This window comes from Lampris incognitus, chromosome 12 (genome assembly GCF_029633865.1).
Source record: "Lampris incognitus isolate fLamInc1 chromosome 12, fLamInc1.hap2, whole genome shotgun sequence".
In the NCBI taxonomy this organism is placed as follows: domain Eukaryota; kingdom Metazoa; phylum Chordata; class Actinopteri; order Lampriformes; family Lampridae; genus Lampris; species Lampris incognitus.
In genome coordinates, this window is record NC_079222.1 from 1,356,331 (window position 1) to 1,368,593 (window position 12,263).

The 12,263-nt window shown below is 42.2% G+C and overlaps 1 protein-coding gene across 3 annotated transcripts in view; it reads left to right on the forward strand.

Moving 5' to 3' along the window:
• wdr36 (WD repeat domain 36) overlaps nucleotides 1–12,263 on the forward strand; it is a 77,796-nt gene that overhangs the window by 17,221 nt on the left and 48,312 nt on the right. For all 3 annotated transcript variants that reach the window (XR_008811095.1, XM_056290648.1, XM_056290647.1), the window contains 3 exons: nucleotides 745–877; nucleotides 5,288–5,342; nucleotides 10,097–10,229. Coding sequence is in view for 2 of the 3 variants with exons in the window: in XM_056290648.1 (XP_056146623.1) it covers nucleotides 745–877; nucleotides 5,288–5,342; nucleotides 10,097–10,229 (321 nt within the window). In the remaining variant the exon portion in view is untranslated. The remainder of the gene's footprint in view (nucleotides 1–744; nucleotides 878–5,287; nucleotides 5,343–10,096; nucleotides 10,230–12,263) is intronic.

Sequence of the window (12,263 nt, forward strand, 5' to 3'; positions counted from 1 at the left end):
TGCAGTCACTGTATTGTTTATAAGGGTGGGGACACCTGCAGTCATTGTATTGTTTATAAGGGTGGGGACACCTGCAGTCACTGTATTATTTATAAGGGTGGGGACACCTGCAGTCACTGTATTGTTTATAAGGGTGGGGACACCTGCAGTCACTGTATTATTTATAAGGGTGGGGACACCTGCAGTCACTGTATTGTTTATAAGGGTGGGGATACCTGCAGTCACTGTATTGTTTATAAGGGTGGGGACACCTGCAGTCACTGTATTGTTTATAAGGGTGGGGATACCTGCAGTCACTGTATTGTTTATAAGGGTGGGGACACCTGCAGTCACTGTATTGTTTATAAGGGTGGGACACTTGCAGTCACTGTATTGTTTATAAGGGTGGGGTACCTGCAGTCACTATCTTGTTTATAAGGGTGGGACACCTGCAGTCACTGTATTGTTTATAAGGGTGGGACACCTGCAGTCAGGTGAGACTTAGATGATGGTAAAACGTATCTATCAGTAAACGTACTTGGATTATTGAGCATCAAGACACTTTGTGTTACGTGTGTGCATAAAAGTGCTATACAAATAAAGTCTGAGTCTGATTGATTGACAGTACTTGGTAATTTTTTTATTTATAGTTTAGTGTGGTATTTGTAAAAGCAATAGTATTTTTAGTAATTCTAGTAATAGCAGTATTTATAATACTTTTAACATTACTTTTCCACCCCCCACCCCCCAATCTGTCTCTCTCAGAGGACTATCTGCGGCTGACATTTGACCAGGTGACCTTTGAACTGTCAGCGATGTTGCACCCCAGCACCTATCTGAACAAGGTGCTGCTGGGAAGTACTCAGGGTGTACTGCAGCTGTGGAACATTAAGACCAAGTACTTAACTTTTAATACTTTTACTAGGTTTATTGCTGAGGCTGGTATTTTTACGAATACCATTACTAGTAATACTGTCTGCAGTTACTTTTACTGCTTATTCTAGTAATATCAATACTAGAAATATTTTAACAATACCACTAAGGTCTGTATTTGAAGCATTGCCTATTTTCAGTAGAAGTATGTAACTAGCACTTTGACCTTGTAAAATTAGTATTTTTAGTAGTACTACTAATAGCATTAGTATTACTACATTATTCGTATTCGTTTTTAACTAGTAATATTAATAAATATTCCACTTTCGGTTATACTGCCAATGGTAGTATGTTGTCAAGTTTTACTACTAAAGCTTGTATTCCATTAGTTCTACTACTACAAGAATTACCAGTACACAAAGTACCATGAGTAGTTTACAAGTAGATATACTGTCTTACAAGTATTTGTACTTCTTAAGGTAGTATTTTTATTATACTTTGAAATAATCAAAAATAAGAATTGTTCAATTACTTTTAGAGATTTATCTGTGACTATCCTTAAATAAACACAAGCATAAAATATATCCACTACTACTACTTTCAGCTGCACCCATGGGCGACATTATGGGGGGGCAAGGCCCCCCTAACTCACAAAGAATAATTAATATAATATATCACATAATGTAATTTAAAAATATACAAATATTATTTGCTGTAATTACACCTACGAGCCGCTGGGGGCAATGTAACGATGTGAAGCGAACCATGTTATCTAGCTATGGTAGGCTTATTGAAAATGTCCAAACGCGGTAACACGTTGTTAAGTTATTTTACAAAGAAAACAAACATCAATCGGGCTGAAGAGAATGAAAATGAAGAATGGCGTCAGGACGATGATGTGTCTCTCACAGAGACAGGCAACATTTCAGAGCAACCCCTGCGAGAAGTGGACGATGCAGAGATGCAGGTTCAGCAGCCAGAAGCAGGCCATGCCGTGGTGGTACAACCTGCAGCTCCACATCCTGTTCTTGGTGCAGGAAACTGTTTGAATTTCGTGGAGAACGGCCCCTACCTACCTGTTCTGTTATTCCTGACAACAGGAGGGGGGAGATTTGGAAAGAAATGGTATGTACCCTACCTACCGTGGCTTGAGTACAGCCCCGGGGGCCCGCCGCTGATCAGGCATTGTGTTACTCATGCCGCGCATTTAGCGTTGCTGGCCACAACAAAGAAGAAACATTTCGAACGGTAGGATTTGAAAATTGGAAGAAGGCATTGGAAAAATTCGGCGACCATCAGAAATGCAATGCACACATTTCTGCAGCTACGAAGCTGTCCGCTTACATGAATTCATTAAAAACTGGCAGCGTCGCTTCCCAAATCAGTATAGAACATAGCAAGGTAAAAAAAAATTAAAAAAGTAAATGTGTTAAAGTTTTGTCACTTATTTAAAATACAAATTTGACATTGAAACCGCATGTTTTGTTTATTGCACAGTAGTTGTACTTTTACATTGATACAATTATGTGATTAAAAAAAACTTTGCCCCCCCCCCCCCCCCCCAATTTTGGGACCCAAATGTCGCCCATGGCTGCACCCATTAGGGGTCACCACAGTGGATCATCCGTTTCCATCTCTTCCTGTCTGCGTCTTCCTCTGTCACACCAGCCTCCTGCCTGTCCTCCCTCACCACATCCATAAACCTCCTCTTTGGCCTTCCTCTTCTCCTCTTCCCTGGCAGCTCCATATTCAGCATCCTTCTCCCAATATACCCAGCATCTCTCCTCCACACATGTCCAAACCATCTCAATCTTGCCTCTCTTGCTTTGTCTCCAACCTGTCCAACCTGAGCTGTCCCTCTAATATACTCGTTCCTAATCCTGTCCTTCTTCATCACTCCCAGTGAAAATCTTATCATCTTCATCTCTGCCACCTCCAGCTCCTCCTCCTGTCTTTTCATCAGTGCCACTGTCTCCAAACCATACAACATAGCTGGTCTCACAACCATCTTGTTAACCTTCCCTTTAACTCTTGCTGGTACCCTTCTGTCACAAATCACTCCTGACACTCTTCTCCACCCACTCCACCCTGCCTGCACTGCCTTCTTCACCTCTCTTCCGCACTCCCTGTTACTTTGAAGAATTGATCCCAAGTATTTAAACTCGTACGCCTACATCACCTCTACTCCTTGCATCGTCACCATTCCACTGTCCCCCCTCTCATTCAAGCATAGGTATTCCATCTTGTTCCTATTGACTTTCATTCCTCTTCTCTCCAGTGCATACCTCCACCTCTCCAGGCTCTCCTCAAACTGCACCCTACTCTCGCTACAGATCACAATGTCATCCGCGAACATCATCGTCCATGGAGACTCCTGCCTGATCTCGTCTGTCAACCTGTCCATCACCATTGCAAACAAGAAAAGGCTCAGAGCCGATCCTTGGTGTAATCCTACCTCCATCTTGAACCCATCTGTCATTCCAACCACTCACCTCACCATACTCCTCTTAACCAAGCTTCTATTAGAGCCTCTTAACCAAGCTTCTATTTCTCTTTCCCATATCTTCATGCTGTGGCTGAGCCTCTCACTTTTCTAGATTGTTTTAAACAACCTAGTTAAAAACCCCGCTGCAATCTCTCCTAAACATCTCCATGCCTCCACTGATATGTCATCTGGACCAACCGATTTTCCACTCTTCATCCTCTTTATAGCTGTCCTCACTTCCTCCTTGCTAATCCATCACACTTCTTGATTCACTATCCCCACATCGTCCAACCTTCTCTCTCTCATTTTCTTCATTCATCAGCCCCTCAAAGTATTCCTTCCACCTTCTTAGCACACTCTCCTCGCTTGTCAGCACATTTCCATCTCTATCCTTGATCGCCCTAACTTGCTGCACATCCTTTGCAGCTCGGTCCCTCTGTCTAGCCAATCGGTACAAGTCCTTTTCTCCTTCCTTAGTGTCTAATCTGTCATACAACTCACCATACGCCTTTTCCTTTGCCTTTGCCACCTCTCTCTTTGCTTTATGCTGCATCTCCTTGTACTCCTATCTACTTTCTTCATCTCTCTTACTATCCCACTTCTTCTTTGCCAACCTCTCCCTCTCTACACTTTGCTGTACTTCCTCATTCCACCACCAAGTCTCCTTGTCTTTCTTCCGCTGTCCTGATGACACACCAAGTACCTTCCTAGCTGTCTCCTTCACTATTTCTGCAGTGGTTTTCCAGCCATCAGGCAACTCTTCACTACCACCCAGTGCCTGTCTTAACTCCTGCCTGAACACCACACAACAGATCCTTGGCTCTGCCTTCACTCGCATCCTCTTCTTGGTCTCCAAAGTCATCCTACAGACCACCATCCGATGCTGCCTAGCTACGTTCTCCCCTGTCACCACCTTGCAGTCTCCAATCCCTTTCAGATCGCGCCTTCTACATTAGATATAGTCCACCTGTGTGCACTTTCCTCCACTCTTGTACGTCACCCTGTGTTCCTCCCTCTTCTTAAAATATGTATTCACCACAGCCATGTCCATCCTTTTCACAAAATCCACCACCATCTGTCCTTCCACATTTCTCTCCTTGACACCATACCTTCCCGTCACCTCCTCATCACCTCTGTTCCCTTCACCAACATGCCCATTGAAGTCGGCTCCAATCACCACACTCTCCCCCTTGTGTACACTCTCAGCTCTCCACTTCATCCAACTCACTCCAGAATTCCTCTTTCTCTTCCATCTCACACCCAACTTGCGGGGGGGCATAGGCGCTGATAACATTCATCAATACACCTTCGATTTCCAGCTTGATACTCATCACTCTGTCTGACACTCTCTTCACCTCCAGCACGCTCTTGACATACTCTTCCTTCAGAATTACCCCTACCCCATTACTCCTCCCATTCGCACCATGGTAGAAGAGTTTGAACCCACCTCCGATACTCCTGGCCTTACTCCCCTTCCACCTGGTCTCTTGCACACACAGTATGCCTACCTTTCTTCTTTCCATCATGTCAGCCAGCTCTCTCCCTTTACCAGTCATAGTGCCAACATTCAAAGTTCCGACTCACCTCCACACTTCTACCCTTCCTCCTCTCCCGCTGCCTCTGGACATGCCTTCCTCCTCTCCTTCTCCTTTGCCCAACTGTAGCATAGTTTCCACCGGCACCCTGCTGCCAACAGTACCGGTGGCGGTTGTTGGTAACCCAGGCCTCGACCGATCCAGTATGGAAATCTGATTTATGATCCGCATATTTGATTTGGCAAAGATTTTATGCCAGATGCCCTTCCTGACACAACCCTCCCCATTTCACAAAATTAGTAATAAAATAAAGTATTCTGATATTGTTGTGGCACATATTTGTTGCTGTTGCATATTCTGATTTTCCTAAAACATTTTGGGTAAAATATGAAATGTTGTGTTTTTGTGTTTGCAGTAAACTGCTGTATACATTCTCTGGCTGGTCAGCAGGGGTCACTGTTCTCACACAGGTAATACTATACATTCTGTGGCTGGTCAGCAGGGGTCATTGTGCTCACACAGGTAATACTATACATTCCTAGGCTGGTCAGAAGGGGTCACTGTTCTCACACAGGTAATACTCCTCTGTAGTATTTTCTCTAGCAGTCATGGAGTAAAAAGTTCGGGATATTACAATGCTTTCTGATGCTGTTTGGTAATGGATTGAGCTGTGCATCTGTAGTGATTGTAGATTTGGGGAACATTACGATGTTTCCCGCAGGTCTGAAATATACTTGTGGTGGTGGCTGGCGGAAAGGGCTTGCATTACCTGCCGGTACAAAAAATGGTTTACTACATGTGACAAACAACAAATATGAGTGACCTTTAACACAATATTTTTATTTATTGAATATTTCTATTAATGTTACATAATGTATTTCACAGTTCCACCTCACCACCCAACTGTCCCATCCATCTACCCACATGAAAAGAGAAAAACAAAGTATAAATAACAGAATAAAACACTCTTTTTAGTGTATTCAAAGATGGCACTGTTTTTCAGAGCAGTTCAGCTTTCTAGGTTTTTCCAAACGCTCCAGCCCCTGTGCATATGGGAACGTCTCTGGTGCCGGTCCATTTGTTGATGTTCGCAGACATGGAGCCAGGTCTTTCCCTTTTGGTGTGTTTCTCAGGTCCGATTTGATCTGAAAAACAGACACTTGGCTTTAAATTATCTATACAGACATTAGATATAAAATATATTTGGTGCTGAAAGAAAGGTAAAATTCACTTACCATGCTGAGTAAATGCATTAAAAATTATTCGAGCAAGGACAGTGACAGGTAATTCTCTATTCTACTATTTTCTCTCATTGCTTGCCTCAGCCATCGTGTGCTAAAAACACATCCCTGTCATTCACCCTTGTCAAAAAAAACCACATCTGTCTCAGACAACGCAACCCTGAGGTACTCCGTTCAATCAGGGGAGTCTCCTCTGCTCACTCCTCCTCCGCTTTTGGCTTGTGGAAATGCCAGTCAGCTGTAAACAAAACAGAATTTATTCATCCAGGCTCTCTGCTTTCTCACACACACACTCTTTATCTTTTGGACTGTTTTAGGCAGCTGTTAAAAAAACTATCTCTTCAGGCAAGCCTCTTTATAGATCCCCCATCCCTACCTTCTGTTATATAGATCCCCCATCCCTACCTTCTGTTTTATAAATCCCCACCCCTGCCTTCTGTTTTATAAATCCCCACCCCTACCTTCTGTTTTATAGTTCCCCATCCCTACCTTCTGTTTTATAGATCCCCACCCCTACCTTCTGTTTTATAGATCCCCATCCCTACCTTCTGTTTTATAAATCCCCACCCCTACCTTCTGTTTTATAGTTCCCCATCCCTACCTTCTGTTTTATAGATCCCCATCCCTACCTTCTGTTTTACAGATCCCCACCCCTGCCTTCTGTTTTATAAATCCCCACCCCAGCCTTCTGTTTTATAAATCCCCACCCCAGCCTTCTGTTTTATAAATCCCCACCCCAGCCTTCTGTTTTATAAATCCCCACCCCAGCCTTCTGTTTTATAAATCCCCACCCCAGCCTTCTGTTTTATAAATCCCCACCCCTACCTTCTGTTTTATAGTTCCCCATCCCTACCTTCTGTTTTATAGATCCCCATCCCTACCTTCTGTTTTATAGATCCCCATCCCTACCTTCTGTTTTATAGTTCCCCATCCCTACCTTCTGTTTTATAGTTCCCCATCCCTACCTTCTGTTTTATAGATCCCCATCCCTACCTTCTGTTTTATAGATCCCCACCCCTACCTTCTGTTTTATAGTTCCCCATCCCTACCTTCTGTTTTATAGATCCCCATCCCTACCTTCTGTTTTATAGATCCCCATCCCTACCTTCTGTTTTATAGTTCCCCATCCCTACCTTCTGTTTTATAGTTCCCCATCCCTACCTTCTGTTTTATAGAGCCCCATCCCTACCTTCTGTTTTATAAATCCCCACCCCTGCCTTCTGTTTTATAAATCCCCACCCCTGCCTTCTGTTTTATAAATCCCCATCCCTACCTTCTGTTTTATAAATCCCCATCCCTACCTTCTGTTTTATAGATCCCCATCCCTACCTTCTGTTATATAGATCCCCATCCCTACCTTCTGTTTTATAGTTCCCCATCCCTACCTTCTGTTTTATAGATCCCCATCCCTACCTTCTGTTTTATAGATCCCCATCCCTACCTTCTGTTTTATAGTTCCCCATCCCTACCTTCTGTTTTATAGATCCCCATCCCTACCTTCTGTTTTATAGATCCCCATCCCTACCTTCTGTTTTATAGATCCCCATCCCTACCTTCTGTTTTATAGTTCCCCATCCCTGCCTTCTGTTTTATAGATCCCCATCCCTACCTTCTGTTTTATATTTCCCCATCCCTACCTTCTGTTTTATAGTTCCCCATCCCTACCTTCTGTTTTATAGATCCCCATCCCTACCTTCTGTTTTATAGTTCCCCATCCCTACCTTCTGTTTTATAGTTCCCCATCCCTACCTTCTGTTTTATAGTTCCCCATCCCTACCTTCTGTTTTATAGATCCCCACCCCTACCTTCTGTTTTATAGATCCCCACCCCAGCCTTCTGTTTTATAGTTCCCCATCCCTACCTTCTGTTTTATAGATCCCCATCCCTACCTTCTGTTTTATATTTCCCCATCCCTACCTTCTGTTTTATAGTTCCCCATCCCTACCTTCTGTTTTATAGTTCCCCATCCCTACCTTCTGTTTTATAGATCCCCACCCCAGCCTTCTGTTTTATAGTTCCCCATCCCTACCTTCTGTTTTATAGTTCCCCATCCCTACCTTCTGTTTTATAGTTCCCCATCCCTACCTTCTGTTTTATAGATCCCCACCCCAGCCTTCTGTTTTATAGTTCCCCATCCCTACCTTCTGTTTTATAGATCCCCACCCCTACCTTCTGTTTTATAGATCCCCACCCCAGCCTTCTGTTTTATAGTTCCCCATCCCTACCTTCTGTTTTATAGATCCCCATCCCTACCTTCTGTTTTATATTTCCCCATCCCTACCTTCTGTTTTATAGTTCCCCATCCCTACCTTCTGTTTTATAGATCCCCATCCCTACCTTCTGTTTTATAAATCCCCATCCCTACCTTCTGTTTTATAGATCCCCATCCCTACCTTCTGTTTTATAGATCCCCACCCCAGCCTTCTGTTTTATAGTTCCCCATCCCTACCTTCTGTTTTATAGTTCCCCACCCCTACCTTCTGTTTTATAGTTCCCCATCCCTACCTTCTGTTTTACAGATCCCCATCCCTACCTTCTGTTTTATAGATCCACACCCCTGCCTTCTGTTTTATAAATCCCCACCCCAGCCTTCTGTTATATAGATCCCCATCCCTACCTTCTGTTTTATAAATCCCCACCCCAGCCTTCTGTTTTATAGATCCCCATCCCTACCTTCTGTTTTATAGATCCCCATCCCTACCTTCTGTTTTATAGTTCCCCATCCCTACCTTCTGTTTTATAGATCCCCATCCCTACCTTCTGTTTTATAGTTCCCCATCCCTACCTTCTGTTTTATAGATCCCCATCCCTACCTTCTGTTTTATAGTTCCCCATCCCTACCTTCTGTTTTATAGATCCCCATCCCTACCTTCTGTTTTATAGATCCCCATCCCTACCTTCTGTTTTATAGATCCCCACCCCTACCTTCTGTTTTATAGTTCCCCATCCCTACCTTCTGTTTTATAGATCCCCATCCCTACCTTCTGTTTTATAGTTCCCCATCCCTACCTTCTGTTTTATAGATCCCCATCCCTACCTTCTGTTTTATAGAGCCCCATCCCTACCTTCTGTTTTATAAATCCCCACCCCTGCCTTCTGTTTTATAAATCCCCACCCCAGCCTTCTGTTATATAGATCCCCATCCCTACCTTCTGTTTTATAGTTCCCCATCCCTGCCTTCTGTTTTATAAATCCCCATCCCTACCTTCTGTTTTATAGATCCCCATCCCTACCTTCTGTTTTATAGAGCCCCATCCCTACCTTCTGTTTTATAAATCCCCACCCCAGCCTTCTGTTTTATAGATCCCCATCCCTACCTTCTGTTTTATAAATCCCCATCCCTACCTTCTGTTTTATAGTTCCCCATTCCTACCTTCTGTTTTATAGTTCCCCATCCCTACCTTCTGTTTTATAGTTCCCCATCCCTACCTTCTGTTTTATAGATCCCCATCCCTACCTTCTGTTTTATAGTTCCCCATCCCTACCTTCTGTTTTATAGATCCCCATCCCTACCTTCTGTTTTATAGATTCCCATCCCTACCTTCTGTTTTATAGTTCCCCATCCCTACCTTCTGTTTTATAGTTCCCCATCCCTACCTTCTGTTTTATAGATCCCCATCCCTACCTTCTGTTTTATAGTTCCCCATCCCTACCTTCTGTTTTATAGATCCCCATCCCTACCTTCTGTTTTATAAATCCCCACCCCAGCCTTCTGTTTTATAGATCCCCATCCCTACCTTCTGTTTTATCGATCCCCACCTCAGCCTTCTGCTCTGGTTCGTTTCTAGCTTGGTGTGTTACTCCTGTGTCATATTTTATAGTCATGCAGTTTATTTTATGTATTTACTCATATTTTCTGAATTGAGTGTAAAGCATTTGGTAACTGTGTTTAAAAGTGCTATATAAATAAAACTTTACTTACTTACTTACTTACTTATTGTAGGTAGTACCCTGATTGTATTTGTCCTGCGTTTGGTTTCCAGAGCCCAGCGGTGGACGTGGTGGGGGTGGGCCTCAGCTCAGGGAAAGTCATCATCCACAACATCCGCCTCGACAAATCACTGATGACCTTCACACAAGACTGGGGACCAGTTACAACGCTGGCCTTCCGCACAGGTACCAGTACACACATAGTAACTAGCTGTAATAACACTACTACTACTACTAATACTAATAATGATAATAATAACTTTTTTTATACAGCACTTTTCTAAAATGGTGTTACAAAGTGTTTTACAAAGAAATAAAACCAGACAAGGCAGAACTAAGAGTAAGACCAAATAAGTAAAAGTAGAAATCAAACAGTATAAATAAATAAAAACAAATATCAAATATTAGTAAAAGCTTTCTTGAAAAGAAAAGGTTTAAGAGGAGATTTAAAAGAAGCTAGATACGTGGTGTGTCAGTTCAACAGGAAGAGAGGTCCATAGTGTGGGGCTCTAACAGTAAAACCTGATCACCCTTTATAACAAACCCAGACCTGGCAGTAAGCAGCAGGGCTCCACCTGCACACCTTCATGGTGGAGAGGGTGTGTACCAGGTCAGTAAATCACACATGTATGTAAAATTGAGCAATAACATTTTAGAATTGATTCGAGATAGAACAGGGTGCCAGTGTAGGGAGGCAAGCACAGGAATGATGTGTTCATCCCTCCTGGTGCCGATAATGAGGAGAGCAGTGATGTGTCGTACCACCTGCAGACGGTGGAAAGCCCTTGCTGGAATCAGAATAAAGTATAGTCAGGCTGAGAATAGATAAAGGCATGGCCAACTTTTTGCAGATTGGCAGTTGAGTTAATTCTGGAGGTTAGCTTGAGCTAGAGAAACATGGCTGAATAACATGTGTCATGTGATTATCAGAACCCAGGGTACCCTCAAATATTACCCCAACATCCCTAGCAGCCTGCTTTTTTTAGTAATAAAGCACTATATGAATGTAATCCATTATTATTAGTAGTAGTAGTAGTAGTAATGTTAGTAGTACTATTAATTTATCCTGTTTTAATTACCTCTTTATATTCTCCTAGTCTGTATTGTTTATATTCTGAAACGTATCAGTTTTGTCTAGTTTTAATCTCACGTCTTGTCTTACTCTCACATGTCTTGTTTTACTCTCACATGTCTTGTTTTAATCTCGCATGTCCTGTTTTAATCTCACATCTTGTTTTAATCTCACATGTCCTGTTTTAATCTCACATGTCCTGTTTTAATCTCACATGTCTTGTTTTAATCTCACATGTCCTGTTTTAATCTCACATGTCTTGTTTTAATCTCACGTCTTGTTTTAATCTCACATGTCCTGTTTAATCTCACATGTCCTGTTTTAATCTCACATGTCTTGTTTTACCCTCGCATGTCTTGTTTTAATCTCACATGTCTTGTTTTACTCTCACATGTCTTGTTTTAATCTCACATGTCTTGTTTTAATCTCACATGTTTTACTCTCACGTCTTGTTTTAATCTCACGTCTTGTTTTAATCTCACATGTCCTGTTTAATCTCACATGTCCTGTTTTAATCTCACATGTCTTGTTTTACTCTCGCATGTCTTGTTTTAATCTCACATGTCTTGTTTTAATCTCACATGTCCTGTTTAATCTCACATGTCCTGTTTTAATCTCACATGTCTTGTTTTACTCTCGCATGTCTTGTTTTAATCTCACACGTCTTGTTTTAATCTCACATGTCCTGTTTAATCTCACATGTCCTGTTTTAATCTCACGTCTTGTTTTAATCTCACATGTCCTGTTTTAATCTCACATGTCTTGTTTTACCCTCGCATGTCTTGTTTTAATCTCACATGTCTTGTTTTACTCTCACATGTCTTGTTTTAATCTCACATGTCTTGTTTTAATCTCACATGTTTTACTCTCACGTCTTGTTTTAATCTCACGTCTTGTTTTAATCTCACATGTCCTGTTTAATCTCACATGTCCTGTTTTAATCTCACATGTCTTGTTTTACTCTCGCATGTCTTGTTTTAATCTCACATGTCTTGTTTTAATCTCACATGTCCTGTTTAATCTCACATGTCCTGTTTTAATCTCACATGTCTTGTTTTACTCTCGCATGTCTTGTTTTAATCTCACACGTCTTGTTTTAATCTCACATGTCCTGTTTAATCTCACATGTCCTGTTTTAATCTCACATG